The sequence below is a fragment of the Zalophus californianus genome, chromosome 11 (assembly GCF_009762305.2).
Source record: "Zalophus californianus isolate mZalCal1 chromosome 11, mZalCal1.pri.v2, whole genome shotgun sequence".
Lineage (NCBI taxonomy): Eukaryota > Metazoa > Chordata > Mammalia > Carnivora > Otariidae > Zalophus > Zalophus californianus.
This window is the reverse complement of record NC_045605.1, coordinates 36,532,242-36,559,768: the sequence shown is the minus strand read 5'-3', so window position 1 is coordinate 36,559,768 and position 27,527 is coordinate 36,532,242. Positions and strand designations below refer to the sequence as shown.

The 27,527-nt window shown below is 40.0% G+C and overlaps 2 protein-coding genes across 7 annotated transcripts in view; both read right to left on the bottom strand.

The window, feature by feature from the left end:
* MAML2 (mastermind like transcriptional coactivator 2) overlaps window positions 1-10,167 on the bottom strand; it is a 342,795-nt gene extending 332,628 nt beyond the window's left edge. The window contains exon 1 of the mRNA XM_027578501.2: window positions 8,393-10,167. Within this exon, the coding sequence (XP_027434302.1) occupies window positions 8,393-8,905 (513 nt within the window). The 5' untranslated portion in view covers window positions 8,906-10,167. The remainder of the gene's footprint in view (window positions 1-8,392) is intronic.
* Window positions 10,168-13,693: 3,526 nt separating this feature from the next.
* The window catches only part of CCDC82 (coiled-coil domain containing 82), a 32,760-nt gene continuing 18,926 nt past the window's right edge, over window positions 13,694-27,527 (bottom strand). For 3 of the 6 annotated variants that reach the window (XM_027578504.1, XM_027578506.1, XM_027578505.2), the window contains 4 exons: window positions 27,217-27,341; window positions 23,817-23,987; window positions 19,827-20,012; window positions 13,694-14,644 (listed from right to left, as the gene is read on the bottom strand). In XM_027578504.1, coding sequence (XP_027434305.1) covers window positions 14,579-14,644; window positions 19,827-20,012; window positions 23,817-23,987; window positions 27,217-27,341 — 548 coding nt within the window. In that variant the 3' untranslated portion in view covers window positions 13,694-14,578. The other 3 variants (XM_027578507.2, XM_027578508.1, XM_027578509.2) reach the window with 3 other exon arrangements.

Below are 27,527 nucleotides of genomic sequence, written 5' to 3'. Positions count from 1 at the left end.
ACAAAACCAAACCCAGGCATGTAATTAACTTTCCATTCAAATCCATCAGAACCACCTGAAGAGAACTTTGCGGTGCAATGAGGAATTCAAGGTGTTGGGCTGCCTGCAGGCGATAGTCCACAAATAAAACCCAGCCATATTTCTGACAGAAGAGACTTTTTAAAATGACAATGTTAATGATTCTCTATCAACGTATGAACCTGCCATGACAACTCAGGAAGCGAGAACACTGTTAAAACAATATAAAACAAAACAAACCCAACACGAGGTTGACTCTACATTTCCTAAGAATATTACACTTCCAGAGGAGGCGGGGGATTGAGTGTAAACGATGGGGAACAAACACCCTCACAAAAAAAATTCTGACCACATTCTTTGCTCGGAGTGAGAACCAATAAATCCATCCTTGCCCAAACACCATCCACCCAACAAGACTATTCCTATTCTCATCCTGTCACTTCTTCAGAGAAACATCATACTTTTGATGAAGAATCGTCCTCAACAAAACTTGCTTTGAAGCCTTAGCAACATTTTCCTCATGTTTCTTATGGAGTCAACCTTTAGGTGGTACTGAGCAAAGAAGAGAGTCTAAGCTAAGAACCACATCGAGGCGTGAAATTTTCCACATGCCCCACGTCAGGGGTGGAAAGAGGACAAACTCCTGTTGCCGCTCATTTGTGGTTGCAGGGAGTTAACTGATTCCTTAGTGACTTGAGCCAGGGATCTGGCTTTCAAAAGCATAATTTTAAATCTCCACAGGAGGGAACTTCTAACTCTTTGTGACTCCGTGACCAGATTCACTTAAGAATTATTCAGCAGTCTGAATTAATAATTCAGTTAAGTTGGTAAATGTGGACTAATCAGTTCTAATGATTCCAAACTCTCAATAGACGGTTTAAATGTCTCACTTACCCACGAAGCCCATATGCCACACTTGCTAGGCAACTGAATGGAAAACCAGCCTCTATTCCAGAAGGAGTCAAATAAACACTCTAGTCAAGTTCTAGATCAGAGGTCCTAGAATCCCAGGAATGGAAGGGTTATTCATTGATCCTGTTCTCAGGAAGAACACTATTAATCCCATGCCAGGGAAATGTAAATCTATCCCAGATGACACCTCCATATTAAACTATTTAGAGAAACTGGATAATATGGCATCCATTGCTAACCATTTTAATTAATACTAAAGAGAAAAACCATGCCCCCACAAAACATCTCTCACACATTCTAAAGATGGAATCCTGAGCTGGAAAGAACCATGAATCTGACTCAAGCATGTCACCTTTCACAATAACAACAACAGCTAAATTTTACTGAGACTCTACTAGGTGTCAGGCAATTACCTCATTTAATCAACAACCCAGAGTAGTTCTATTACTATAATTCCATTTTACAGCTGAGGAAACTGAGGCAGGAGAGTTTGATTGACTTAATTAACCAAGAAGACATAGCTATTCAATGGTAGAGTTGTGATCTGAAACCAGGTAGTCTCACCCGTGATCCCAGGCTCTTAACTGCTATGCCACCTTGCCTCCTTAAGCCAACTTTCACACCTCTATTTCCAACCCTATCCACACCCCTCTTAGCCGTAAATACTAAGAGAGCAAAGGCTACATCAAATTGCTCACCATGGATACATGAACTTTCATGGCACAGAATTACTGCACAACAATACTTTACTGAATTAATAGATAATTTCCAAACTCCGTAAAGCACCCACGTCCACAATCTTGATGTAAAATTTCAGGACCCTTGCTAAAATCATTAAGACCCACAGAGAGCACAGTGCATGTAAATACTGTTATTTGCCCATATTCATAGCCATTCCTTCAGCAATTTGGCAGGGCCCAACTCTCTAGCCTTTTTTAAGACTTGTGGAGAATATGTGAACATCTCTTTTCATCCCCTCTATAAGGAAATGGAACAGCTTTGAGTCTTTCACATCTGCCCCTTAGATACATGTAGAAAGGGTGGAAGCTGGCAGCCATAGTGAGCCCATTCACTATGGTCAGCATCCCAACATCATACCTTCAATCAGAAAGCGTTGGCTTTTCTCCTCTGCCATCTTTTCCATAGAGTACCTTCCCTGTGCCATGTGAACATGGACCACATAAGGGGGAAATGTATCCCACTGAAGCTTAGGACAAGTACATGATATGGAACACATCTGCATTAAAAAACAAGCAAGCAAGCAAGCAAGTAAATCTCAAAGGCCCTCTGGAATCACAGCTCCTCATAAGGTTTCTGCTCACAATTTTTTTTTTTTTTAATGAAAAGACTTTTGTCAAGTTTATAAAAAGGCAAACTCATTTATTGGGAAGCTAAGTTTACACATCAAGAGAAGATACTTTTGCCCTTACTTGCACTGGAAGGCCTAGTGAGCCTGGGAAGAGAGGTGTGTGTCATTGGTTCTGCTTCTTTTAGTTTCTTTTCTGTGTCTAGCGAGCGTGCTTTTAAAACCATCTCCTTTCCATGCCAAAGGCCATGTCATGCTGTATATAACTCACCGGGAATAAGGGAAGTGTGTAAATAGCAAGGCATTAAGCAGCTCAAGGGACTTGAAGATAGGTAATACAGAACACTTAGGCAATGTGCTCTGAGAAGAGGCTGCTGGAGGGGAAGTGTAATACTTGTCTTCAAGTGTATGAAGGATTATTATTGCTTTATAGATGCTGACTCCTCCGAGGCTTCCTTGCTCTACCATTTTCCAGGGCTACTGACATACACTTGCCAGAGCTTCATCCCCTCCAGGAGTGGATCAACCTCACCTGTCCCCCTCAGTACTCACCACCAAGCCCGTCAGTCAGGCTCCACTCTGTCCCACACCTGACGTTGATACCCATCTGCCCTCTGCTACCCCATCCCACATTTCCACAGGCTCCCTCCTCCCAGGCCCTGCTGCTGACCCACACAGAGCTCTCCCTGCCCCGGGTCTGAAGCTCTCTCCTACCAACTCCTAACAGTACTCACATTTTGAGCACCTACTGTGTGTCTGGCACTGTGCTGAATGTTCTGTTAAAGAGCACTAGCTTTGTTTTCCAGATGAAGATACCGATGCCCAAGAAGAATAAAGTTATTTCTCCAAGCTCATAAAGCTAGTAGGTGTGAAGTGCGATCCGAATACAGGTCAAAATATAAATCTGTGCACTAAATTCTTCCATTTACTATTTCTCTAAGTCTCAGTTTCCTTATTCATGAAGTGGGGCAAGTGTTGCTTATTCACCAGGGTTTTTGTTTTTTTTTAAGGCATTATATAAAAAAGTGCCTGGGACATTCGAGGGCTCAATAAATATTTATTCCTTTTTTCTTCTGATTTTCTACATCAGTTTTGGTCCACCCACCTAGTTAGTACTTGTACCGTTCCTTTATCGATGTGGTCTTGATTTGCCCAGCAGACTGGTAAGCGAGTAGGACTATGTCCTTAGCAGTATTTCTCCCTATTCTCCCACAGAGCCTGTTAGAGTGTGAGGGAAATTAGCATGAAAATGCAGAAGAAAGAATTTGGAATTGTTTTCATTAAACATGATCCAGCCTATGAACACATATAAGGACCTGTATTAAAGAACAAGGAAGTAGTAGAATCCACTCAGGATAGCTTCATTGCCATGCATGGCAGAATGGATGATTTTTTAAAATTTCCATCCAGGCTTTGAGATTAAATAGCAGCGTGAAAAACAAACACACACAACAACAATTAAAAACAGGAACAGCTAATCATAGCTGCTCTTTTAGTCATATTTAATTATTATGTCTTAGAACATTTGAAAACCCATGTTTGTCTTGGTAACTTACAAAAGGTTTACAGGCATAGGGAAGCCACACAATATTAAACTTCAAGGTTTAGAACACTAAGGTTTGAAAAACATCGCCTAACAAGGACATTATTTCAAAGAACACAGATGCCTTCTGTAAACAAACATTGACCCAAACAAGCAAGGCATCTTGCTTGACACAACAGCCCTCGCTGTCAAAGCAAGCTTTCTGACCATTTTTGATAAAGGATTGTGCCAACTTCTCTCTCCACTTGAACTCTTTTGCCTTTGTGAGATCTTATAATTATATTTACTTGAAAGAAGTAGTAGGAAGGTCCTGGAGAGATAAGAACTCTCCCTTTATTACTTTGTTCTGGAAAACAGAACAAAAATAGGTCAGTTCTTACGGAAATGATGGCTGCATATATAAATAATGTAAACACTCCTATCACTGTCCTGGGGAGGATATTTATCATGTAGACAGCTAGAGACACCCAGATCTGGCCAATGAACTGTTTCTGTTCTCAAACCCCCACATACAGCTCTCAGATTGTGAACTGTCAATTGGAAACTTGATTATCATCAGTTAAAAATAACCAGGGAACTCTGGCAATAATTTAACTTGTTTGACTTTCTTAAGCTAACAATTAACATTTTAGACTATTGTTGACAAAATATTTAACTTTCCCATGCCATTTGTGCAAACGACTTTTCTAATATTCCTTAGCCGCCCTGGTGGACACACCTTTCCCAAGCTGCTCTGGTCCAGGCAGGGGCCTGTAAAGGACATGCGCGCAAAGACCCTAAACACTTTCACAACATTGCACATTTTAACTAAGTCCCTGGGACCTTCAGGAACACTTAAGCACACTGATACTCAGCCTTATCTCGGCAGAGCTAAATTTGAAATACCAATCCCTCTATTTACAATAAAAGCTATTTCACCATTTAAAATAGACAGCTGAAAGCTCAAGTATACTTTTAATCCCTGGAAAAACTGGTATTATGATTCGTTGCTTGGTAGCTTATTATTAGCAATACTAGTAATAACGCCTTGCGTTTCTGCAGTGCTTTACTTTTCCCAACGCCTGGTCAGAAACACACATTCATTTGCTTCTCACAACAAGCTAGGACAGCAATACTGTTGTCTCTGTTTTACAGATGACTGCTAAGTAACTTGTCCTAGGTCACCCCGCTGGTTAGTGATCAAGCAGGCAAAGAATCAAGGAGGCAGACTCCTTGTCTGATCTGCTTTCTTTCCTCCACACTACGTTAGAGAAAAGATAATCTCTAAAGCCAAAGATGACTTGGAACCACTTATCTACCCATCCTAGCAACACAGTCTAAGCAACAGAAAAAAGAGCTTGTCTCAGGCAAAAGGGAAAGATTAATAACGAACTGCAGAAGCTCTAAACCTTACTGTTCCATGGACCAGCAATTATTCAGTTTCACAGTTCATTCAAAGATTCAAACATACTTCACCAGAAAATGATTTAGTGCCTAAAGCCTGCTCCAAGTGGTTAGAAATGCATATCTGCTCAAAGCCCTATAATCCAGGGCCTCTGAAAGGCCCTATTCCTGTAGTCTCTGCAGCAATGGGGCTTCCCCTGAACTTGTACTTGAGCTAAATGAAGAAATTGGCTGAGTAAGGGCAGCAGAATTAGGCTCGCAATGTGGAGAGCATTAGAACTGGCTTGGAGGTTATTCTTGCATTGTTCTTGAAACTTAGGCTATTGGGAAAAACTCAGACATTATATATTTCTTGCAGTACAACAGCCCTCAAGCCAACGCGATCCCACAGACCAGAAGTTTCCCTGCCATCCACGTTCAAATATTACTGACTCCATACTAGGCATTGTCCTAGCAACTCTGCAGCATACAGGGCTTTCATCTGAGGATGCAGTGCATATTTGATTTTAGATGATCAATATTCTCTCTCTCTCTCTGAAAGGACCTTTATGGCCACTTATGGCATACGGATTAACTATTAAAGTGCTACACTGAACACACCCAGACAGAAATAAATCTGGTTACGGACACAGCAATAAAATTAAGAAAGAATTCTGCCACTCATTCTGCACAAAGACCCCTTTAAATTAATAGTGTTTCTGAAAATAAGAGGACCTCGCGTGAAGTGGGACCTGCAGACCTAATGGGCTTGATGAATCACTCCCCAATGCCCAGGCCTCCCTTCAAACACAATGTTATCAGGTTAATACAGTACTTGCATCACCATCTCTGAGTACCATGCTGAGTAACAAAGCTCCAAATTTAGAAGCTAAAATGGAGAAGGGAATTTCCAATAACCAAAAGGGGGGTGGGGGACCAACCTGTGCAATGCCACACGTTTCCAGTAAAAAGCAACCATCAGAAATACACTGTTCTTTTTATTCCTCACATGGCCCCTCTCATCATCACTGTGCTCGGAGAGGGGTCTCCTCCAAGGCAACGTTTTAGGAGGTGGCTGGCGGTTAGGAGGGAGAGATCAGACTCTCAGAGCACGAGTGGTACAACAGCCACCTCTGGCTTCGGCAGCAGTAAGCCTTCAGTCAGGAGAGGCAGGAGCCGGTCCTCTCACTTCCTCCCAGCATGGATATTGCGATGGTAAAGTTACAATGACCACTGAGGTTGGTTGGTTTCATTTTGCATCCCAAAGCTCACCCCCCCCAAAAGAGGCAGCCTCATTTTACTTCCACGTTGGAGAAAAGAAAAAATCAAAAGAACACGGCCATAAGCAGATATGCCACCTTCCTTGCAGAGGCTGGGATAGGACTGCCACTTCCAGTCTCCCAGGCACCCAGGACAAGAGATCGGTCTTCTGCACTGAAAAAGCCTGGGCGCCTCGTCCCCTGTATCACCCCCAGAAACACTTACCAGGAGACTGCGAAGTACACAAAGCAGTATTATTGGGAGACTTGCAGACAGATTATAAATTTACTGGGGACAATCAAGGCATTTAGATACTTTTGGCTGCAGATGCCAGGGACACACACACACACACACATACAAACGTCATTCTTCGCTCCATTCGAGTGACTTCCCCTGACCCCCCACTCCCATTCACCTCAGCAGCTCCCTTTCACAAAACAAACTCCCACTGCTCTCCTAGGGAATTCCAGGGAGAGGTGGGGATGGAACAGGTGCTAGGGAAGGGAAATTAGGCCTTGACGCTCTAATAGGACCTCACAGGTTAACTGTGTTCAAGGATGAGACAGCAAACACCGGGCAGTTTAACTGTTAGCAGTTAGTTTTCATCTGGAACTTGTGCCAGGAAGTTGCAGTTCTAGGCGACCCAAGCAAAATGTGTGTGTGGTGGGACAGAAGACCACTACCCTAGCTCCTAGAACTTCTGGAAACTTCATCACCCCACACCTGGGCTAGGGATCAGGGGGAGCCACAAAGAAGCATCCCATAGGCCGGGCCGGGCCGGGGCGGGGGGTGTCCTCTCTTCTAGAGCTCCTTTTCAAGTTCCTTTGGAAAAGGGAGTTCGACGCGCTGCCCTCCTCTTCTTTGGGCTTTTTGAGTACTTTTAGACTCACATGGCCATTTCCCGTTGCTGACTTTCATTAGGGCTGGCTTGGGCAAACTGGAAACTGCGCTGTGAGCGGACACAGAACATCAGGGGCCCCACAGACCTCAGAAATGGAGGAAGCCTGCCAGGCTGCGGGGCAGGGCTCCACCTTCTACCCAGAGGCCACTGGCCCGGCAGCTCCGGGGGAAGCCGTGCAGGGCGGGCAGTCACCTGACCCGGACTGGCACGGAGAACCAATGATTCAAGGGATACTCCCTCTGGGACGGGGTGTGTCTGTGCCTCTGAGGAAGAACTCCCAGCCAGAAACTTCATCAGAACTTTCAGGTTTGATGTCCTGTCACCAGGAGTGGCTGAAGACAAGGTACTTCCTAGGATGATAGCGTGGAGACAGCCCCTTTGTGCCTGCCCACGGTCATGAACACTGCCAGCTGGCGCTACCTGACTGTGGGGCCTGGGAAAAGAAGCGAGGTGGGAGGGCGCAGTGGGGGCGTCCGTGGGAAATCAGGGAGCAAGCCTCTCAGAAACATTCCCTCACTGGTCTTGGGGATGTTTTCCCCACAGTTCGCTTTTGACTGAGGGGACACTCATGGAACTTCTCTGTGTTAGAGATCGCCACTTATGGTCTCTTAACCCAAGAAGGGGCCACTTCAAAGGGGGAAGGGGAAAGGAGAAAAGAAAGAAAAGGCTTCGATGAAGGTCAGCTGGACTGAGAGATACCTTCAAGCTGAAGAACGGCTTGTTGGACCTAATCAGAGCTGGCTAGCCAAAACAGGAGGATCTGTGAGGACAGGGCCTTCCTCAGTGGCTCACTCAGATCTTGCCAGCCTACCCACCTCTTGACTCCAGAGGGCCTCTGGAAAACTCGGGCTTTCTACTGCCTAAGCGACACCCTACGAGTGTAGGAAAGCCCCATGAATGAGTACCAGCAGAACTCGATGAGTAAGAGTGTAAAACTGCACCAACTGCCTACCCAGTGGCCTTGGAGGTAGTCAGGTAACACCTTGGCCCTTTTCATTGCTGTCCACTCCACCTCAGGCCAAGGCAAGCTCTACCCTCACAAATGACCACCGGACCACAGCCAGAATCATGAGAAAACCAGGTGCCTTACCGCAATCAGGGCTGAGTTCCTCTGGTCCCCAGGGGTTGAAGCTTGTGATTGCGGCTCCCCGTCGATCCCACCACCGCCACCATTACTGCTACTGTTCAGCAGGTGCTGTTGGTGGTGATGGTGATAGTCTGGTGGGGGCGGTGGGGCGGCTGTCGCTGCGGCTTGAGAGGCTGTAGGAGGGGCAGCAGGGGGCGGTGGAGGGGCGGTAGTGGTGGCCGCAGCGGTGGTGGCCTTGGTGTGCTTGCCAGCCTTCCTCGCCCCCTGGCCATGCTGTACCAGGCTCAGGAGCTGCAAGGTGCTCTCTCGTTCCCGGTCAGAGCTCTCAGCCCTACCACGTTCATAGCGTCCTTCACAGCTTAGGTGGTGCTGGCGGCAGACGGCGATCCGAGCCCGGAGGCGCTCCACGATAGCACTGTGCACTCTCGGGGTGACTGAGCCCCCTCCAAGGAGCCCCGCCCCAGGGGCCCCCCCTAGCCCTCCTGTGGGGGCCTGTGGGGGCGCTGTGTCCCCCATCTTACTGGACACAATGCTGCCTCTAGGATGGTGAGGTGGAAGGAGGCTACTGCTGGCTATTGCAGCCAAATCTGTTTTTGACAATGTGAGCTCAGTACTCAGGGCCACATGAATAGAGGTCTTCAGAGGTTGGGGGGAGCAGTGGAGAAGGTGTGGGGGAGGGGAGTTAGTAAAAACAGGGTGAGGAGACAGAACAGAAACCAATCGCAGAGGATTAGTTGGAAACAAACCCTTATCAACTTACTCTAATTGCATTTGACAGCTCTTGAGAAGTTGGACAGAGTTGATGGGGCTTTTTTTTCCCCCCACCACGCTGACGAGAGCCACTAGGTACTTTGTAAACACACGATCTGGGGGTTAGAGCAAGAATTCAGGGATTGTCAAGCCAGAGACAGAAACAGACAGCAAAGGGAATTGAGAGGGGTATTAATAGAGAGCTGGACTCCCCCTCACCTAGTTGTTTCAGAAAAAATTTTATGGGGATGTTTCTGCAGAGAAACACAGCTCTACCACGTCTATGTAACCTGCAGCCTTTACTTTTCCTTGGGTTAGAAAAAAAAAGTGCTGTTTCAGAAAATTTTTGAAGTCAATGTTCAGAATGTACAAAAATCAAGAGAGGCTGTCTTTTGGCTTTTAATTTTTCCTCCCTTTCCTTTGGCTCCGGTGTTTTCTCCTCTTTGAGGTACTGTAGGATGTTGTCTTCTCCCAAAAGAGGGAGATGGCTTTTCAATTGTTAACAATGTCAGTAATTGGACTTTTGGACCATGCTCTTTTCTTCAGTTAATCCAATCACCGGTAAAATCCTCATTCCCTCTAAGGTTTCCTAGCCTTAAATGAAAGCAGTCTGATCAAGTCGCTAGCCACTGAGAGAGATCCTTCAACACATTTTTTTCCTTCCCGCTTAGGCTTCCTCACCCCCGGCTCTATTCTAACAGTATCAAGAGAGAAAACTCTTCCGAGAGTAATTTACAAACGATGGTCAAACTTACAAACTTCCAGCCAATTGCACCGAGTCATGTCCAGCCACTTTTCTGTCCACTTTTGTACATTCCATCCCCGGCCAGTGGATCTGAGGGTCTGGACTCGCAATAAGCAATGTGGTTCTATCTCTTGTAGTGCTCCGCTTTATAGATGGGGGAAAAAAAAAAAAGTAGCTTGTATTTTCCTTTCTGTTTCCCGTCTGTTGTTAGCCGCTTTGCTGACACTGGCTCCGCCGCCCGGAGTCACGGCGATACACAGGCTTTCATTGTGCTCCGACAGGAGACGGAGAGAAAGAGAGAGAGAGTGAGACAGAGAGGGAGAAAGAGAGAGCCAGCAAGCTGCAGATGGGGGCGGGGGGAGGGGGTGGGCAGGAGAGCTGATCCGCGGCTCCCTGGTGGAAGGCTGGTGCCACTGCACGAGTGAGTAATTGCAGCCAGGCCCCGGAGAAAGGGGAACGCAGAGGGCCTCCCAGTGGCCGAAGAGGTAAATCCCGAAGCCTGCGCGTCTCAGTGGGGCTCACTTAACCTCCCTTGGCTAAGTGGGGAAGGGTGGGGAAATTCCCCAACCTCTACACAACTACTTCACCAGCTCTGAATGTTTAAGAAATTCCCGGCCAGGGAATGTATTTTCCCTTTCAGACCTACATTACGCCCCCCTGAGGATATCGTTTTCATTTTTCAATATGTTGTAAATGACACCACTGAGCACCCTAGCCAGAGCTTGGGTGAGCACCGAGGAAATGTTCATTAGTATAATAAGGAAGACGGGTGAGTATGTGCGTGTTGGGAGGGGAAGGAGGCCGGGGTACAGAGGAAATCACATTGCTAGCGCCCAAAGGGCAGGCGAGTGTCTACCTGGCCTGTTTGGTGTGTCTTTGGGTAAGTCAGCCTGGGTGATTACAAGCAAATCAGTAGGCATAAATACAAGATTTTATGACGATGAAATCACCAGTACCAGTTCTAGAGAGGAAAATAAAGGTTTTTCTTTGAAAACACAAGATTACCTGTGACAAACAACTGCAAGATCTGAGGTCTCCATGGAGCTCTGGTTTACATATTTAAGGAGGAAAATCAGTATGTAACAGTCGAGTTTCAAGAAGTTTGATAACACAAACCAAATACATCAGTTACACACTCTTGTCCCCTCATCTTCATGTGATCCTGCCTTTAAGATCTCAAACTGTAGATTGGACTCTGCTTGCCATTATCAGTTATGGAGAATAAATGCAGATGAGCACCATATTGGGATAGTCAAGACTATATATATGCTGAGTGTCCTAACTTGGAAGTCGTTTGGATTTGAGGTCTCAAGCAATGGGACTTCATTAAACCAACTCTCCCATCTCAGTAACATGGTCCTTCTCCAAACTGACCTATGGATAGAAATGAATGGGTAAAGTCAATGCAAACATTTGTAAGACTGGACTTATTTACAGTTTAGTTCCCAATAGGCTGGCCTGCTTTAGTCTATTTTATTTTAACAAGTTCTGGAGTATTTGTTTGGAACTGGGGACAAGTATACTCTGATGGAATGTAACTTTTTTACTTTTCATTGGAACTTCTGTCCTTTCCAAGGCTAAGTTCCTCACTACTCATGTGGGGAAAGGCAGAAATATATTGTTAGGTATGTAAATTTGATGGAGAACTCTATCATTAAAAATCGAAGGAGTTTTGATTTTATATTTGATTTTTTAAAAAGTTGTATTCATTAGACATTATCTTCCATTACTCTGAGTACTTTATATTCAGCAATCGTACTTGATAAAAGAAAATGTAATATTTAAATTTAAAACTGTTCACTCGACAGTCATGTCATAGCACTGGTTTTCATTAGTAACTCAGAATCCTCAGTCAAATCTGCTATTCCTTTCTGATATAAACTTTGATTTCCATGCTAGACAGGGACATACCTTAAAAACTTGTCAAGCAGGAATGTAATAAGTTGTCATACTATATTCAGTGGTGTAAGTCACTTTTTTAGTGTCTTTTGTATACATTTGTCCTTGGCAGCCATTTAATTTCAAGCTGAAATCATTATCATCTACATCCTCATTTCCACTCACATCAGCTACTGTTTATTTAATCACTGTTTCAGGCACAGCACTTCACATAGATCTCCCTCAATCCACAGTCTTGAAAGATAAGTATTATTGACCTCATTTAGAAATGAGGAAACTGAGGCTCACAGAAATTAAGCTCCTTGTTCCAGTTCAAGTAACAGCTCAGGACTCCCCCTCAACACTGATGTCAAATCTATGCTGTCTTACCCACTGGGCTTGCTGCCTCAGTAGAGCAAAGCTGCAATTTTACTCTAATCGGCTTGCTAGAGTCTAAGCCAGTCCTGTAATACCTCCAAGAAATGAGTAGTGAATAGAACTACCCATCTGAAGATGAGAGCAGACAAGTGAGAAAACATGGTCAATCCCATCCAACTGCCAATAAAATACACATTTATTTTTCCCTCGTTCCCCCCCCCCGCCCTTTTTATGGTATTGTTCTCTAACCCTAAAGTTTCTGGGTAGCCATATGAATTCTTTTAAGCATTACTTTCCTTGTACTTGTCCATTTCTCTCATCATCTCTACTAACCATGGCTACCTAACACTAAAGCACCTAACACCACAGTAATAATGCCCAGATCTAAATAGTTCACAGACATGTGAGATTTTAAGTTTACAAAGTATTATTTATTGTTATATTGAATCAATGATACTGATGGTTATGATGATGACAAAATAATACAGTATGTCATAATACCCGTAAAGGTTAATTCAGTTTTTTCAACATTTCCATTTTCTTATGGACTACTTGCTTTTGGCCCCCCTAATCCATGCTCATTCTCATTTCCTAACAGCCTGTCTCTCTGCCATTCTTTTGGTGTTACCATATGCCTAAAAGCCTCTTGTATTCTTCAAACACCCACTGAAGAAGTTTGCTTGGTTGCAGTAACCTCAGACATCAGCAAAACTACTTTTACATTTCCTGATCAAGTCAGAATGCTGTTCCAACGGGAAAGATGCTTCACGCCAACAAGGTGCCTGACCTAGGAACTGGGTCAGCTGCCATCATTAAGTCCCTCTAATCATTAGTGCCTTAATTTTTACAAATCAAATGCAGGGTATTTCAAACAATACATAAATTAATTTTAAAAACTCCAGGTGGAAGGAACTCTCGCTCTTCAGCATTCTCAAGCTTGTCTGTAGTGTCACGCACGAATGAGAAATGATGCTTCCAGGGGCATTAGAGATACTTTACAAATCATTTGTTTTCCTTTTCCATGGCCTTCCTTTTTACAAGTCATTCATGATCCTTCACGCTTCCAACTTGACTATTACTTTCCCTCCAATTCTGCCTTGCTTCTTTTTGGGCACTGTCACTTCATCTTCAACTTTCAACTATGGCTTCATTTTAGTTAAGGATTATTTTGATATGCCAGAGAAATAAGAATAGAGATATGTGACTGAAATTTCTATTTCACACTTTTCAAAAAGGTATGTACTTCTCACATGAAACATCAGCCTCAGTATTCTCAGCACTATTGTGAGCTTTTTCCACTTGTTTTGCTTATAATAAGAATAGGGATAATTTCAGAAAATTGATGAAAATACTAAGTAATCTCTATGTAAGGACTTAATAAAGTGTAGCTTTTTATGTGTGCACATACACTGAACTCCATGCATGAACCGCATAATAACTGAAGCCAGGTTCCATGAACACTTGAGGTGAGAAACAATTATCTAAAATTGCACCGTAAAATAGATCCTAATATGACACTACCTTTAAGAATTAAAGATACAGAATAGACAGGGTCCATTTGGTCACTATGAAACCATTTCACTTTATTATATTTTGGGAAAATTTAGATGTGCAAAGCAATGCAGATGCCAAAGTATTCTTTTAAACTATTTTTGGCTGAATTCATCTCTCTGAGGTCTTCAGATCCTAACATAAATCCATATATGGGAAAGGTTTTGGATAAAAATAAATAAAATACATCTTAATCATTAACATGTAGACAAATTGAATAAAAGATAGAAAGAACATTATGAAGCATGAAAATACATATCATGAAATTATTCCTGAATGTGAGGGTGAAAGACTCTAGAGGCCTGAGATCTATTTCTAAAGGGAACTTTAGAAAAGGAGAGAAGCTCTCCTCTTTGGAATGGGTAAACTACAATCTGATTCTGACACGAGGGGATTGAACTGAATGAGACATTCGGTTTCTTCCATGGCCCACTGATCTAAATAAGTAAAGAATATATCAGTGCAGATCATTTAATACTGTGAAAAGATAATAAACACATCTGGGCAGGGATTCAATAATAAATACACATAGATGTTAGTCTGAATTCATTTTTAAAATACAGTATTTGTCTATTAAGCTGACAGGACACGAACAGCTCATTTGCTTGATAATCATCTGTTATAAAGGCATTGTTTTATAATTTTAAAATACTCTTACTTAAAAATTATTAGGCCTCTGTTTTCTATGTACAGCAGATAAAACTTTTATTTGGCTGTAGAGTGCCATTTCATGGAAATTAAGATGAACATATGTTTTAAACAAGATATTTGCCATGAAAATACACACAAAATATCTAAATATGTCACATGATACAGAGAAACAAGACTCATGATCTTCACATTTACAGGAATTTATAAAATCTTCTCTGAAGGAAATGTGTTACAATTCAGTCAAACTTCTCATCTTGAAAGTAATCCGCCCAATTTAGATATTCTTGAAGTTGACCATATTTCTGTGTATACAATAAAAAAGCTAGTTATTTTACTCAAAGCAAAGAAGATAAGGTAGGCCTTTTCAATCTATAGACACAAACACGAACACGTTCACTTCTCATTTCAGGATAATCATGAACAAAAATCTTATAAACAGAGACACAATTTCAAATAAGCATTTCTAACCCATAAAGTATTGGAAAGAGATCAAACTGAACATTATTATTAATCTCATAATGTTCTTATAAATTATAATTTTTCTATTATATTTGTGGAAGTATAACAACTTCAATAACTTATTCAACAAAAATTTGTTGAACACATAACATATATTGAATACTTTCTAATGACTGTCTAGGTACAAAAAAAATTGCTTTCCCTGTCCCTAGGAGACCAGAGTTTGGTGGTAATACAGCAATAATAAGTGCCATAAAGAACTATACAGACACTGTATGAAGGTTCAGGAGAGTAGCCATGGTTAGTTGAGGTGATCAGAAAAGAAGAGAAGCACTTAAACTGTCATGGGAGAAAGGATTTGGTTGGCAAAGATTTCGGGGGGGTGCAGGCAACAGTCCATACAACAGTGAAAAGGCAAGAAAGTATGAGGTTTGACTACAATTTGAGGTTTGTTTAGAGGAATAGAGAGAGATGAGACTGAACCAAAGAGGTTGTGGTCAGAGTATGAAATGCTAGGTGAAGGAGTTTAGTAATAATGTGACAGGCAATGTGAAATTGCTAAAGTGTTAAGGCAGAGACTGACATGATCTGGGGTGTATTTTAAGAAAAATGGTAAAACATCCATTCTAGAATATTTTGGCATTTAGTTATGAATCTATTGTAATAAGTTAGGTAATGAGATCCCAAATTCGAGTGACAGCCAATGAAGATGAAGAGTCAAGACTAGGGTAGGACAAGATAAGAGAGGAGTCAGGATGATTTGGAAATTTCACAGATAATTTGGAAAGTTCAAACTGCTGACTTCAGCTGAGGAGATTAACTGACTTAATGGTTTCTTTACTTATGAACTCTGGTTCCACTCCTAGTAAAGGAAGAGAGGATCCTGATGACCCTGACTTTGGTGGTGATAGGAACCTATGGAAAAGTATAGGAGGAATGTGTTTTCCTTCTAGACAGGGCCATGAAACTTTTGTCCCCTCAAAGATCTCTGACTGGATCACCTTCTCTGGAAAGAACAAAGAAAAGAACAGGAGGGGAAATAACCTTTGAACTACTTAGGGATTCTTTTGACTGACTACTTAGGTTCTACTAGACAGAAGTAAAGTACTCTAGAATTAGAAACCTATACCTTAAAAGTTTGATTGTTTTTATGCTTTTTATATTATCTTTCTTTATATTCTTTTTTCTCTTACTAAATTTTTTCTGGAAAATTATAATCTATCCCAGCTATACTAAGAAAAGGAAGGAAAATCTCTCCTTGCTTTTATTACTAATAATAGTTAACATTAATTGATCACTTACTAATTGCTAGGTCCAATACTAAATGCTTAAAATGTGTTGATCATTTAATTTCCACAATCAAAACTCTATTATTATTGTCTTAATTTCTATTTTACTGAAGAGACAACTTAGAGAAATAAAGTAACTTGCCTCCAGATTCTACTGCTAGAAAATATTTAAATCCATGCTTTTAACCATCATAGTATGCTATTTCTGAGACTTAAAGTGGGGAGGGACGAGGCTGGGTGCAGCTTTAGTAAGAAGGGAAAAAAAAAAAAAAAAAAAGCCCTCCAAAGGAAAAGTGAAACTCAGAGAGAAGGCAGTTCATAATTCCTGGTCATTCAATCCATTTAAAGATTCTGGTTCCATCATTCTTTTTTCCTAAAAATCTGGAGAGTTTGGATTTTATTATGTTAACCCCTTCAAGTGCCAGGATGGACCTACTGATTAAAACAGGTGGAACTGTGGAAAGGGAGTGTGAGAAAGAGGTCAGAACATAAAAGAAGGAGTTTGGAGTCTTCTGCTCAGAAACAGAGCAGTTAGACGTGAAGAAAGGAACAGGTTTATAGAGGCGGAGAGCTATAAAGAGGCTGAGAACGGAAACTAGAGCACCTTTAAGCAGGGCCCTCAATGTTTAATTTGCTTAAGAATCACCTAATTTATTAAATATTGGGTGTTTAACACCCCCAACGATTCTCATGCAATAGGTCTGCAGTGAGGCCAGGAACTACACATTTTCCACAAACTTCTAGGTGAGTCTGACATAGGTAGTTAGGGCCATGATTTGAGAAATATCAGTTTAAGGAACGAAAGAAAAATTAAAAGAAAAAAAGTTTTAAAGGAGAGAAAGAAAAAGACACCACCACACAAAAAGTTTCAGGAAGGGGTGGGATATCAAATCATTATTTAAAATTCTTTCTTATGTAACAATCTTTATGTAATACATTTAAAATTTACATACAATTGTAAAACTGAGACTTGATACTTTTGACGTACTTTCTTCACTTCCTGATATTCATGTATTCACCACCCCATCCCAACAACCCTATCTTCAGCTTCTCTGGAAATCCCATCATCACATTCACTTTCTTCTTAACAAGAAACATTCGTTAGAATTTACAGTGGCATATGATGGTATGTTCTTCCAGTCAAATTTAGAACGAGACAATTACTTTTATTATATTTATTATAGGTTTTGGTTTTATTATAATTTTCTTATCATTCATTCCTTTCTTACACTCAAGTAGCCCCTACCCTTTAATGTCATCCTAGGTTAAAAACAGATCATCCTAGCTCAATTGTTAGGAGGAGGAACAAGAAGAATGAAGTCAGTCTAGTTGGCAGGTCTTTGGGAAGATAGGCTGAGATATCCTGAGACAAGGGAAGAAAAACGCTTGGAGGAGGAAGGGGCAGGTAAGAGAAAAAGCAAGGTGTGTAATACAAGCTGGGAGGAAAGCCAGGACCACATAGTTTTTGTGAGGTAAAAGAAGGGGTTGACATAATAGTTAGGAAGTAAGAGCAAAAAGGGCCACAGATAGGGCGACTCAAGCAGCACTGAGCCCTGGCATTCAGAAGGGTTAGGGTAGCTATGGCCATGAGCCTGCAACCAAGGAAGAAGGTGTGCGTCACAAGCACATGCAGTGCTGTCACACGAGGACACTCACATTCTCTGAGGGGTAGGTGGAGTGAGGCTGAGAAATGTCAGAGCACCTGATAAATTCTGAAGTTTAATCGCAGCACAGAAAGCTGCTGCATATGGGTTTACAGTGGCTCTAAACTTTAGTTTCTAGGACATCTTTTGACAAAATTTATAAACAAATATTTTTAGAGCAGGAGGGATCCCAAAAAGAAAATGAAGCTCTTTGGTATTGCATGTGGAAAAAAAGGTGCATGTTGTCCTAGACTTGCATGGTCTTGAACTACTTTAACTGTCCACTGCTAAGTGTTGTTCTTGAAGCATAATAGAACACTTGGCTTTTTTCTTCCTAAGAGTATTTTTTCTTATTCCAGGTCCCTTCTGTTAGAAACCCCGTTAAGCTTTTTCTAAGGTTCATGACCTGGAAGTGCTTTTAGTTTTTCTCTGCAAGAAGTTTAACGTTCTTGGGGGCGCCTGGGTGGCTCAGTCATTGAGCGTCTGCCTTCGGCTCAGGTCGTGACCCCAGGGTCCTGGGATCGAGCCCCACATCAGACTCTCTGCTCAGCGGGAAGCCTGCTTCTCCCTCTCCCACTCCCCCTGCTTGTGTTCCCTCTCTCGCTCTCTCTCTCTGTGTCAAATAAATAAAATCTTTAAAAAAAAAAGAAGTTTAACATTCTTCCCCATTTATACTATTATTACATAATATGTATAGTATAGTACATGCACAGTGATTTTTCTACACAATTCTTTAAAAAATGGTGTCCCAATAGGTTTTTCAACTCCACAGGAGGGTTGGCAACCCTTAAATGCACCCATAAAAGCAGCTAAGAATTTCATGTCAGCATGGAAAATGAAGATGGGACTTACTGGATAAGTCATGGCTCCTCCCTAAGGCTAACAGAAAAGCACAGAGGAGTACAGGGAGGAAAGCACTGGGAGAGAAGTTGAAGCAAAGTAAAAGATAAAAAGCTGAGGAGAGTAAAATGAGAGAAAGACTACGGAAGGTTCCAGATGGGGGGGCGGCGGGGGAGGCAGAGAGATCACCAGGTGGGGGCTTGTGGTGGGAGGAGAACCGTCAGAAGGGAAACCAGTTCTGATGTCACTGTCCAGACTGGGAGACCTCTGCAGAACATGACATGTCCTGACAAGTTCCTGTTGTTTTGTTCTCTTTTTCTTTCCCTCTGCTTATAAGTTTATTCACTGAGCTCTCTTGTTTTTTATCTTCCTCTTTTACAAATTTCCTTATGATATAAATAACCCAGGCAACAGATCTTGTCAGGCTTTTTTTTTTCTTTTTAAAGATTAAATATACTGTTGATCTGAGTTGCCTGAAAATCTACTATATGTTTTCTCTCATACATTCATGTAACTAGACTTGTTTTAGAAGATTGCAATCATATTAGCATTCTTTCCAAGTACCATAAACAATTCTAAAAGCTCTGTGAGCAGACCAGAGCTTATGAGCTGCCAGCAGATCTTCGGGAATCCAGTGCACTCTTCAAAACCCCCACTTTATCCCTGATATCAAACTTAGTGATCAACAGGATTTGGGGGGATCAAAATCAGTGCCGTGGCCTGAAACCTCTGCATTCCCCTTGATCTTCAGTTACAGTGCTCACTGCTCAGCCCATGTCCTCAAGAAGAGGATGTGGGGGGTATTAGAACTGGCAGCCGAGATCCTTTCCTCAGATTGGTACCAGGTGCTTCTTCACTCTCGGGTCACAAGAACTGTTCTAAAGAATAGGAAGCAGACAAGCAGAGGTGAGTCCTATACTTCGTCAAAGAAAATAAGCGGACTTAATATATATGTAAGGAATACCATATATATAAAAGTGAAAGGACAGAGGTCCTTCATTACAGGACGGTATTATTGCGGATTTCAATTTATCTGATGAGCTGAAGGAATGCTTAGAACATCAGGGCACCTATTCAGGGTGGGACAATGGTAAGCATGAAAGGAATGGGTGGAAGAAGAGAAAATACAAAGACGGGGAAAAGGAGAGATTCTCTTTAAAATTTCACTGTCCTCTAGTCATTTGTATCCTTCTGCTGATCATAATTAGGCTCCAGAATCTATGAATGAGATGATTCTTCTATATTCACCTTACCTCCTTAATCCAGCCACTTTCTTTTGACTGACTGAAAATTCTTTCCACTGTTTCTTTAACCTGTTCATCTTCAACTTCTTCTGTCTTTGCAATGGAGCAACATTCCTGGTACAGCTTGAACTTAAAATGTTTCAGTTTATGATAAATTCGGGTACGATTAGCACAAATTGTGCCAACAGTAAACACCTAAATCAAGGAATAAACATTATTATCTGATATATGAAGTAAAAAATATACTAATGATTATACAGCTTTTCTGGCTGTATATTAGCAAAATTTAATAAATGCATTATTAATTTTTAAAATGTGTATACAATGGTTCCTTTACCTTCGCTCATTATATAACTTAGATAAGAAAAACTGAGCATCTGCTATGTTTCAAGTATTGGGCTAAGCACTGGAGATATATAAGTGAAAGATGTACTACCTGTGTTAGGGGAGCTTACAGTCTTGGGAGAAAAACAAACGATCACAGAACAATGTGTCAAATGCTGGGCAAGAGATGCTATCAAGGTAGAGAGGAGGGACAATTAACCCAATTCAGTGATGAGAAGAATCCTTGAGTAGGTGATGCTTGAACTAAGTCTTCAGAAAATAGCTGGCCAAGTTTGAGAAGGAGGAGAAAAATGGCTTTTAACACAGAAGAATGGGCATACCTGAAGCAAGAAAAGCATGCAAGCAATTGTATGTACATAGTTACTGAGTTAAAAATGCCTAGATTATGATAATTTTCTAACTTATAAGCAACATGTAAAACTGAAACAAACTCTTATAACCAATATTCAGTATTGGCAGTTTTTCATTAAATTAATTTTTTCCAAAAAATTTTGTCAAGTAAAAAATAACTTTGTGTTTAGTCATATTTGTTTCCTTAATTAGTCACTCTGATATAACACATTAATACTTTATTGTTAGCAAACTATGAGAATTTTAATTTCTATGTTTATATGGACTTCTAGGATTCTATGATTAAGAATACTCTTCTTGGGGCTCCTGGGTGGCTCAGCCGTTAAGCGTCTGCCTTCAGCTCAGGTCATGATCCCAGGGTCCAGGGATCGAGCCCCGCATCAGGCTCCCTGCTCAGCGGGAAGCCTGCTTCTCCCTCTCCCACTCCTCCTGCTTGTGTTCCCTCTCTCGCTGTGTCTCTCTCTGTCAAATAAATAAAATCTTAAAAAAAAAAAAGAATACTCTTCTTGTGAAATCAACCAACCAGAACATTCCTCTTTCAGAATGTTTTGCATATGTTATACACACTGATAACTAAAATAGGAAATCTAAAAACTGAACATTACAACTAAAAACATTATAACATGATCAATCTTCTTCTCTGGATTAACCTGAGGAAATAGACAAACTCCTTGTTAAATTATATATTTGTCTCTGTGCCTAAATTCATTAATGGGTTATGCTTTCATGAGTTCAGTACAAGGGGTATAGTTACAGTATTGATCTATGTAACTTGTATCCTATCTGACAATCTGACAAAGAACTATTATTTTTCTGAAGCCACACTGAAAGGGTTCACAGAGGTGATGAGTTCAATAAATAATCTGAGTATATTGGCAAAAAAACAGTAATAAAATGAAGAGTGTATTGGCAAAACTGAATAAAAGTCAGGTTTGATGCATCATCTTGTGAAGATGGTATTTGGGACATCTTACAATCTTTCTTAAAATCCTCGAAAGTTGAAGAAAACCAGGTTCAGATTTCTGTTCAAGTTCTATGAAAACCTTTCTGTTTTTCAGATCATTAGAAATAATCAGGTATTATTGTACATTGCTTGTTTACTCCCAGGAACCTTCCCGTTTCAACATTATCATCAAACCAGTCATATCAACACTAACAGTTCCCTTGCCTATGCCTCCTTTTTTACTTTGAGTGAAAAAGGTACCACAATATTGCAGTGGCCACAAGCGGTACCCTCTGTCTCTCCATTTCTGTCATCAAAGTAGACTGTGTGGGAGAAGTCTCCTATGGCTGTTCTGGATAAAGTACAGTAGAAGAATAATATAATTTTTAAAAAAATTTCCAGCACACTGTATTTTAATTTCCACAAAACTGAGGAATTTATCTGTATAAAATTTTTAAGTTGGGGCAAGAAGGAAGGAGAGGTATTTAAAAAATCCTTATTTAAATTTTTTTTTTTACCTGTATGAAACAAAAATACCCATTGAAAATATTTAACATTACAGTTTACTTCTTTCCATTTCTAATTCCTATCTTTTTGGCTGCTACTTACACTTATGTAGATCAATAAACCCAAAATTACCTTTAGAATATTCTCATACTATTTTTCCCCAAAATGTGATCACATTTTAAAAGCCTAAACCATTGTTAGTAAGTATTCACAGAAAAGGGTAAATGCTTCAGCGAACTTCATGATTGTGTCATCTGCTTTAATTGGATCACTTTGCCTAGCATAAACTTTATGGGCACTGAATATGTATAGTTTTATGATTCTGGCTATATGTAGTTATCCAGTATTCTAAAAAGATGTATCATAATCTTTCTCTCTCTAGGAATCCTACAGTCCATGAAACTGCTAGTTTCAATGCAACCATGACAGAACTGCATTTTATCATTTGATTTAAAAAATACGTTGCTACTTTGAGAGCTATCAACTGGCATTTTAAGGTAGGTTTTAATTGTATACCTTTAGATGGAAAATAATAATTTTCTAATATATTTGTTAACTTTGATGTTTTCCATTGTGTGACTGGTGTATTAATGTTCTTTGCTTTTGTTCTGTGAGATCTCTTTTATTTTTTAGATATTTGAATAACTATTTTGTACAGAATCTTTACTCTTTCACAGGAATATCAGAACTCCAGAAATGGTTTTCTAACTCACTTCCCTTTCCAGGATTAGCTGTAGACAGCAAAGACTGTGAATGTATAGCACTATTTTTGACCTATACAATAGAACATGATCCTTAAAGTATTAAATCACTTTTATTAGGATTCTATGTGTCTTAACTCATAAAACATCATAGATCGGTTTTTAAACAATGGGGAGATTTGCATATAGACTATGTTGAGAAAAGAAATGTGTTTTCATAGTAACTTGCCAAATGATACATTAAAGACTAATTCTGAATTCATTATCCCCATGCAAACTTTCTAAGTGAATCTTACAGATTGTTTAGAGGGATCTGGTCAATTACTGCCACTAGTACTGAGGAATCGTACTACCCAATGTAGCCGAAGGATTTAGATTAATAATCTCTTTCTAGCTTAATAAGTGACTGGCAGTATTTAGAGGCAACTCTGAGAGCCCCCAAACACACACACCCTTCATGGATATACAGACTCACCAGAGGAAGCTCTCAATATTAATATTTTTGCATTTATAAATGTAATACTTTTATAAAGATTAAAAAATAAATAGAAGTAGACTACACCCTGCACTTCTCTCTTCACACCGTACTGCTTTGCTTGTTTACAAATACTTCTCTTCAAATATTTCCAATATTTTTTCATTTTTGTCTTTTCATTCAAAATTAATGGCACCTTATGTATGTGTTGATTATCTAAACTTTGACACACTTCTGATACACTCTAGGTTGAAACATCGTTTTCTTTCTATTCTCATATTAAGATGACAGGCATCTGGGAACTGTCAATTTGGTAGATTATTTGCCATAAAATTTTCCACTTGGGTTAAATTCTCCTTTGGACCTAAAGGGGACTTTTGCTTCCCTTGCCCCAATTTTCTGCCTTTTCATCCTTATCCTACACGCTTCTCCCCCCCCCCCCCCCAACAGTTTGGGTGATGTGCACTTACACAAAGTTTAGTATCTGAGTTAGGAGTGAATCTGCCAGAGACATAGCCAAGACATATTTTTCACATTCAAAATGTATACCCTCTCTCCTTGTACTCTTTTCCCTTCTCCTAGTGCTTTTTCCATTTATAAAAACAACAGGGTTATTTGTGCAAGCTATGTATTGAAAATTTCTAAATACTGAAAACTAAAATGTGAGCGAAAAATACCTGTTTATCATGTGACATGAAATCATCTGTTTCCATAGTCCTGGTGTTGTACAACTTTCCTGATAAATGCACTGAATATCTGCAGTGGCGATGCAATCCACAGGCCTGGCAGGAACAGTTTTCAGGATTCTTCAAATGGATACTTACATTAGAATAATTTTCCACCCGCTCCTGAAAACAATTGAAAATGTAATGAAGCTTTCCAAGATTGGAAAAAACAACAATAAAAGAAAACATAAAAAGAACCTAACCAAATTAAAGTCAATATTTGGAATCACAATAATGGGGTAAGATGTAAGAGCAAAACACACTCTTATTTCTTACTTTAACACAGAGCACACAGTAGATATTTGACAAGATATTTTTAAATTAAAAAAAAAGAATTTATAATTTAGGTTGTTAAATGAAAAGAAACCAGACTAGGAAAAAAATTAGTTTCCTACTTTTGAGTTACTATTAGATAATATTCTTCACAGATTTTAATTTACTTTTTTTTCCCCTCCTCTCATCTCTAGTTAGTATAAATGAGGTTTAATAGTTAAAAATAGAAAAAAAGAGCAGCAAAAATTCAGGATACTATAACAAAAAGATGAGTTCATTTAGGTTAGTCAAAAACTGAGAAAAACCAGATCACATTCAGTCTCTTTGGTGTAAATTATATCCTATTTCCCACAAAATATTCCAGAAATGATCTGATCGTCCTATGGGCACTTACTAAAGGACCATGAAAATAAGCAAGTTGGAACTAGGAATGCTAGGGGGCCAGCTCTGATATGGACAGTCTAATAGCTGAATTAGCAATGAATAAGTGAACTGAGAAAATATTTGGCATTCATAAATAAGCTTTATTAAGCTATGCAATTACTTCTGGTTGCATATTTTTGCTCACACTCTAGGCCTGTGCTAGATACTACTGTCATAATTAGTAGTGTAGATTAGGTTTTACCATAATATTTGAACTACATACAGTGAGCATATTAGCAGGGTTACTGATCCAGATTTGTATTCTCTATCAGCCTGATAGTAATTAAATATTCAGTATACCGATAGTTTCCTTTTTAACACTCTATGATTCATAACTACATTGTATTTTGTCTACTTTTAATACTTCTCATATTTCATGGCAGTTTGTGACACACATCACTTACAGGATGATATTCAGAGTAAATAGGTGACTAAACCACTTTCCCTTCTTGTTTCTGTGGTACGTATGGAAGCACATTCGAGATGAAAGCTCTATCACCTTGGCTCTGTGAGTGACTACAATATGCAGAACGCTATTGTAGATTTACATGGGATGTATAATAGAACTGAAAGTAAGCTTTGTTGGTTTAAGCTGTTAAGATTTTCATTGTTGATCTGTCATATTTATTTTTTGCAGTATAACTTAGCTAATTCTGACCAAGATCATATTGAATTATCTATGTCTCTGAATTTTTAAGCTAATATTTTCTTGTATCTCTCAGTTATTATTTCAACATCGGGTAATCCAAATTCAGCATAACATGCCATGGTATAGTTAAGCATAATATGGCATAGTGGCATGGGCTTTGGAGTCAGATAAATACTAGGAATTTATGATTTCTAGGTTTAAACATTGGCCTAATTACTAGCTGTGTAACCTTGTGTTTGGAGTCACAGTTTTCTCAACTCTAAAACAGAGGAAAGAATAGTGCCTTCCTCATAGGGTTACTCTGAAGATCAAATAAGATACTTTGCATTGCATGAAAATTACTTGGCAAAGTTAAGTGATCAATAAATATATGGTATTTTTCTATTTTTTTAAAGATTTTCTTTATTTATTTGACAAAGAGAGAGAGAGAGAGGGAGAGCACAAGTAGGCAGAGAGGCAAGCAGAGGGTGAGGGAGAAGCAGGCTTCCCGCAGAGCAGGGAGCCCGATGTGGGGCTCAATCCCAGAACCCTGGGATCATGACCTGAGCCGAAGGCAGACGCTTAACGACTGAGCCACCCAGGCGCCCCATGCTATTTTTCTATTAAAGAAAATAATATTTATACCATGTTCTAAGAACTGTGCTATGTATTGTGTAAGTAAGTAAGTAAATATTTCCCTTTAAATTAGGTAAATATTTTCTGTATCTGAGGAAGAGAGTGGAGTTTAGAGAGGTTAAAAACCCACCCAATGTCGGGGCACCTGGGTGGCTCAGTTGGTTAAGTGACTGCCTTCGGCTCAGGTCATGATCCTGGAGTCCTGGGATCGAGTCCTGCACCGGGCTCCCTGCTCGGCGGGGAGTCTGCTTCTCCCTCTGACCCTCCCCCCTCTCATGCGCGCTCTCTCTCTCATTCTGTCTCAAATAAATAAATAAAATCTTTAAAAAAAAAAAAACCCACCCAATGTCAAAAAGATATATATGGTGGCCCTAAACTCAGCCATCCTCCAAACTGAAGTCTTCTATTTCTGTAATCCCATAACTGTCCCTTAAATCTAAATCATTTGTGGCTAATTTATCAGGTAATTCAAGACTGAACAGGCCTTCAATGAAACCAAATCTCCTGACATAAATGAGGTAGAATAGCTAATGATTTAAGTGCCAGAAGGACTGTTAGGAACTTGAACTTCTGTTACCTTGCCATTTTTTTTTCTTCTCGCTAATCATTAGAAGATAGAATATTAAAAGTAGGGAGATTAAGAAAAAAACCCTTAAAAAACATATAAGACAGCCTCTACTATTAGAGATTCATAAAATAGAAATCTATGAGATAACATGGAATAAGAATTATAAAGTAAAAAGATGCTTCCCTGAAATTGGTAGAATTACAAAATCTTAATTAAAATAATTACAAAACCTTAAGGTCGAGAAGGATGTCAAAGACAACCTAGGCCAGTGTTTCCCAGATTATGTTATGGAAATCAATTATTCTAGGAGGTGATAAAATGTAGCTCATGAAAAGGAGCCTCACAGGAAAACACAAATTTGAAAAGTATTGCATTCTACATCACCCTCTTGAAGATTAACAGTATAAATTCACACATTAATGTTCCTTGAAAGGTCCTCCAGTTAAGTTTAAGTTAAACCCACCATTTCTCAAACTTCTTTAGCAATGGAACTCTTTTCTGAAACAATGATTAATATTCTGTGAGATAAACTCATTTTAATAGATGGGCTAAGCTCTGGGGATGTTCTAAAGTTATTCATCATTTAGAACTACTTAACTGCTGGATACATATAATAAGTGTTACAATAATTAAAACAATAGCAGCCTTTAGAAAAGGTGAGAAACAACAAGCTGATTATTAACAAAGAAAAATGCCAATAATTTAGAAGATTATCCAGTTAGTATTCAGTCAATATTCAGTTTGATAACTGGATACTGAAATCCTGATCGGTCTGCCACTCCCATACCCCCAACCAGAGACTCAAAACAAATTAAACTGTATACCTTATATTGCTCTTTCCAACGACTTCTAGAAACTAAACTCTCTAGACGAGGCTGAACAAAGCGGTTATCCAAATAATGGAGAGATGTCAACATATCTTGTGCATATGATTTTTGTCTGGTGCCATCTGTTCAGGGGAACAACAGCAAATAATCACTTAGCCCTTAGGAAATTATCTATCTATCTATCTATCTAAGCCCCCACACCAATGAATTATCCACCCTCAAATACCAACAGTGCCAAGGTTGAGAAACATTATTAGGCAATATTTAAATAGTTGAATACTTAAGGATTTCTTCCCATAGTTTTAGAA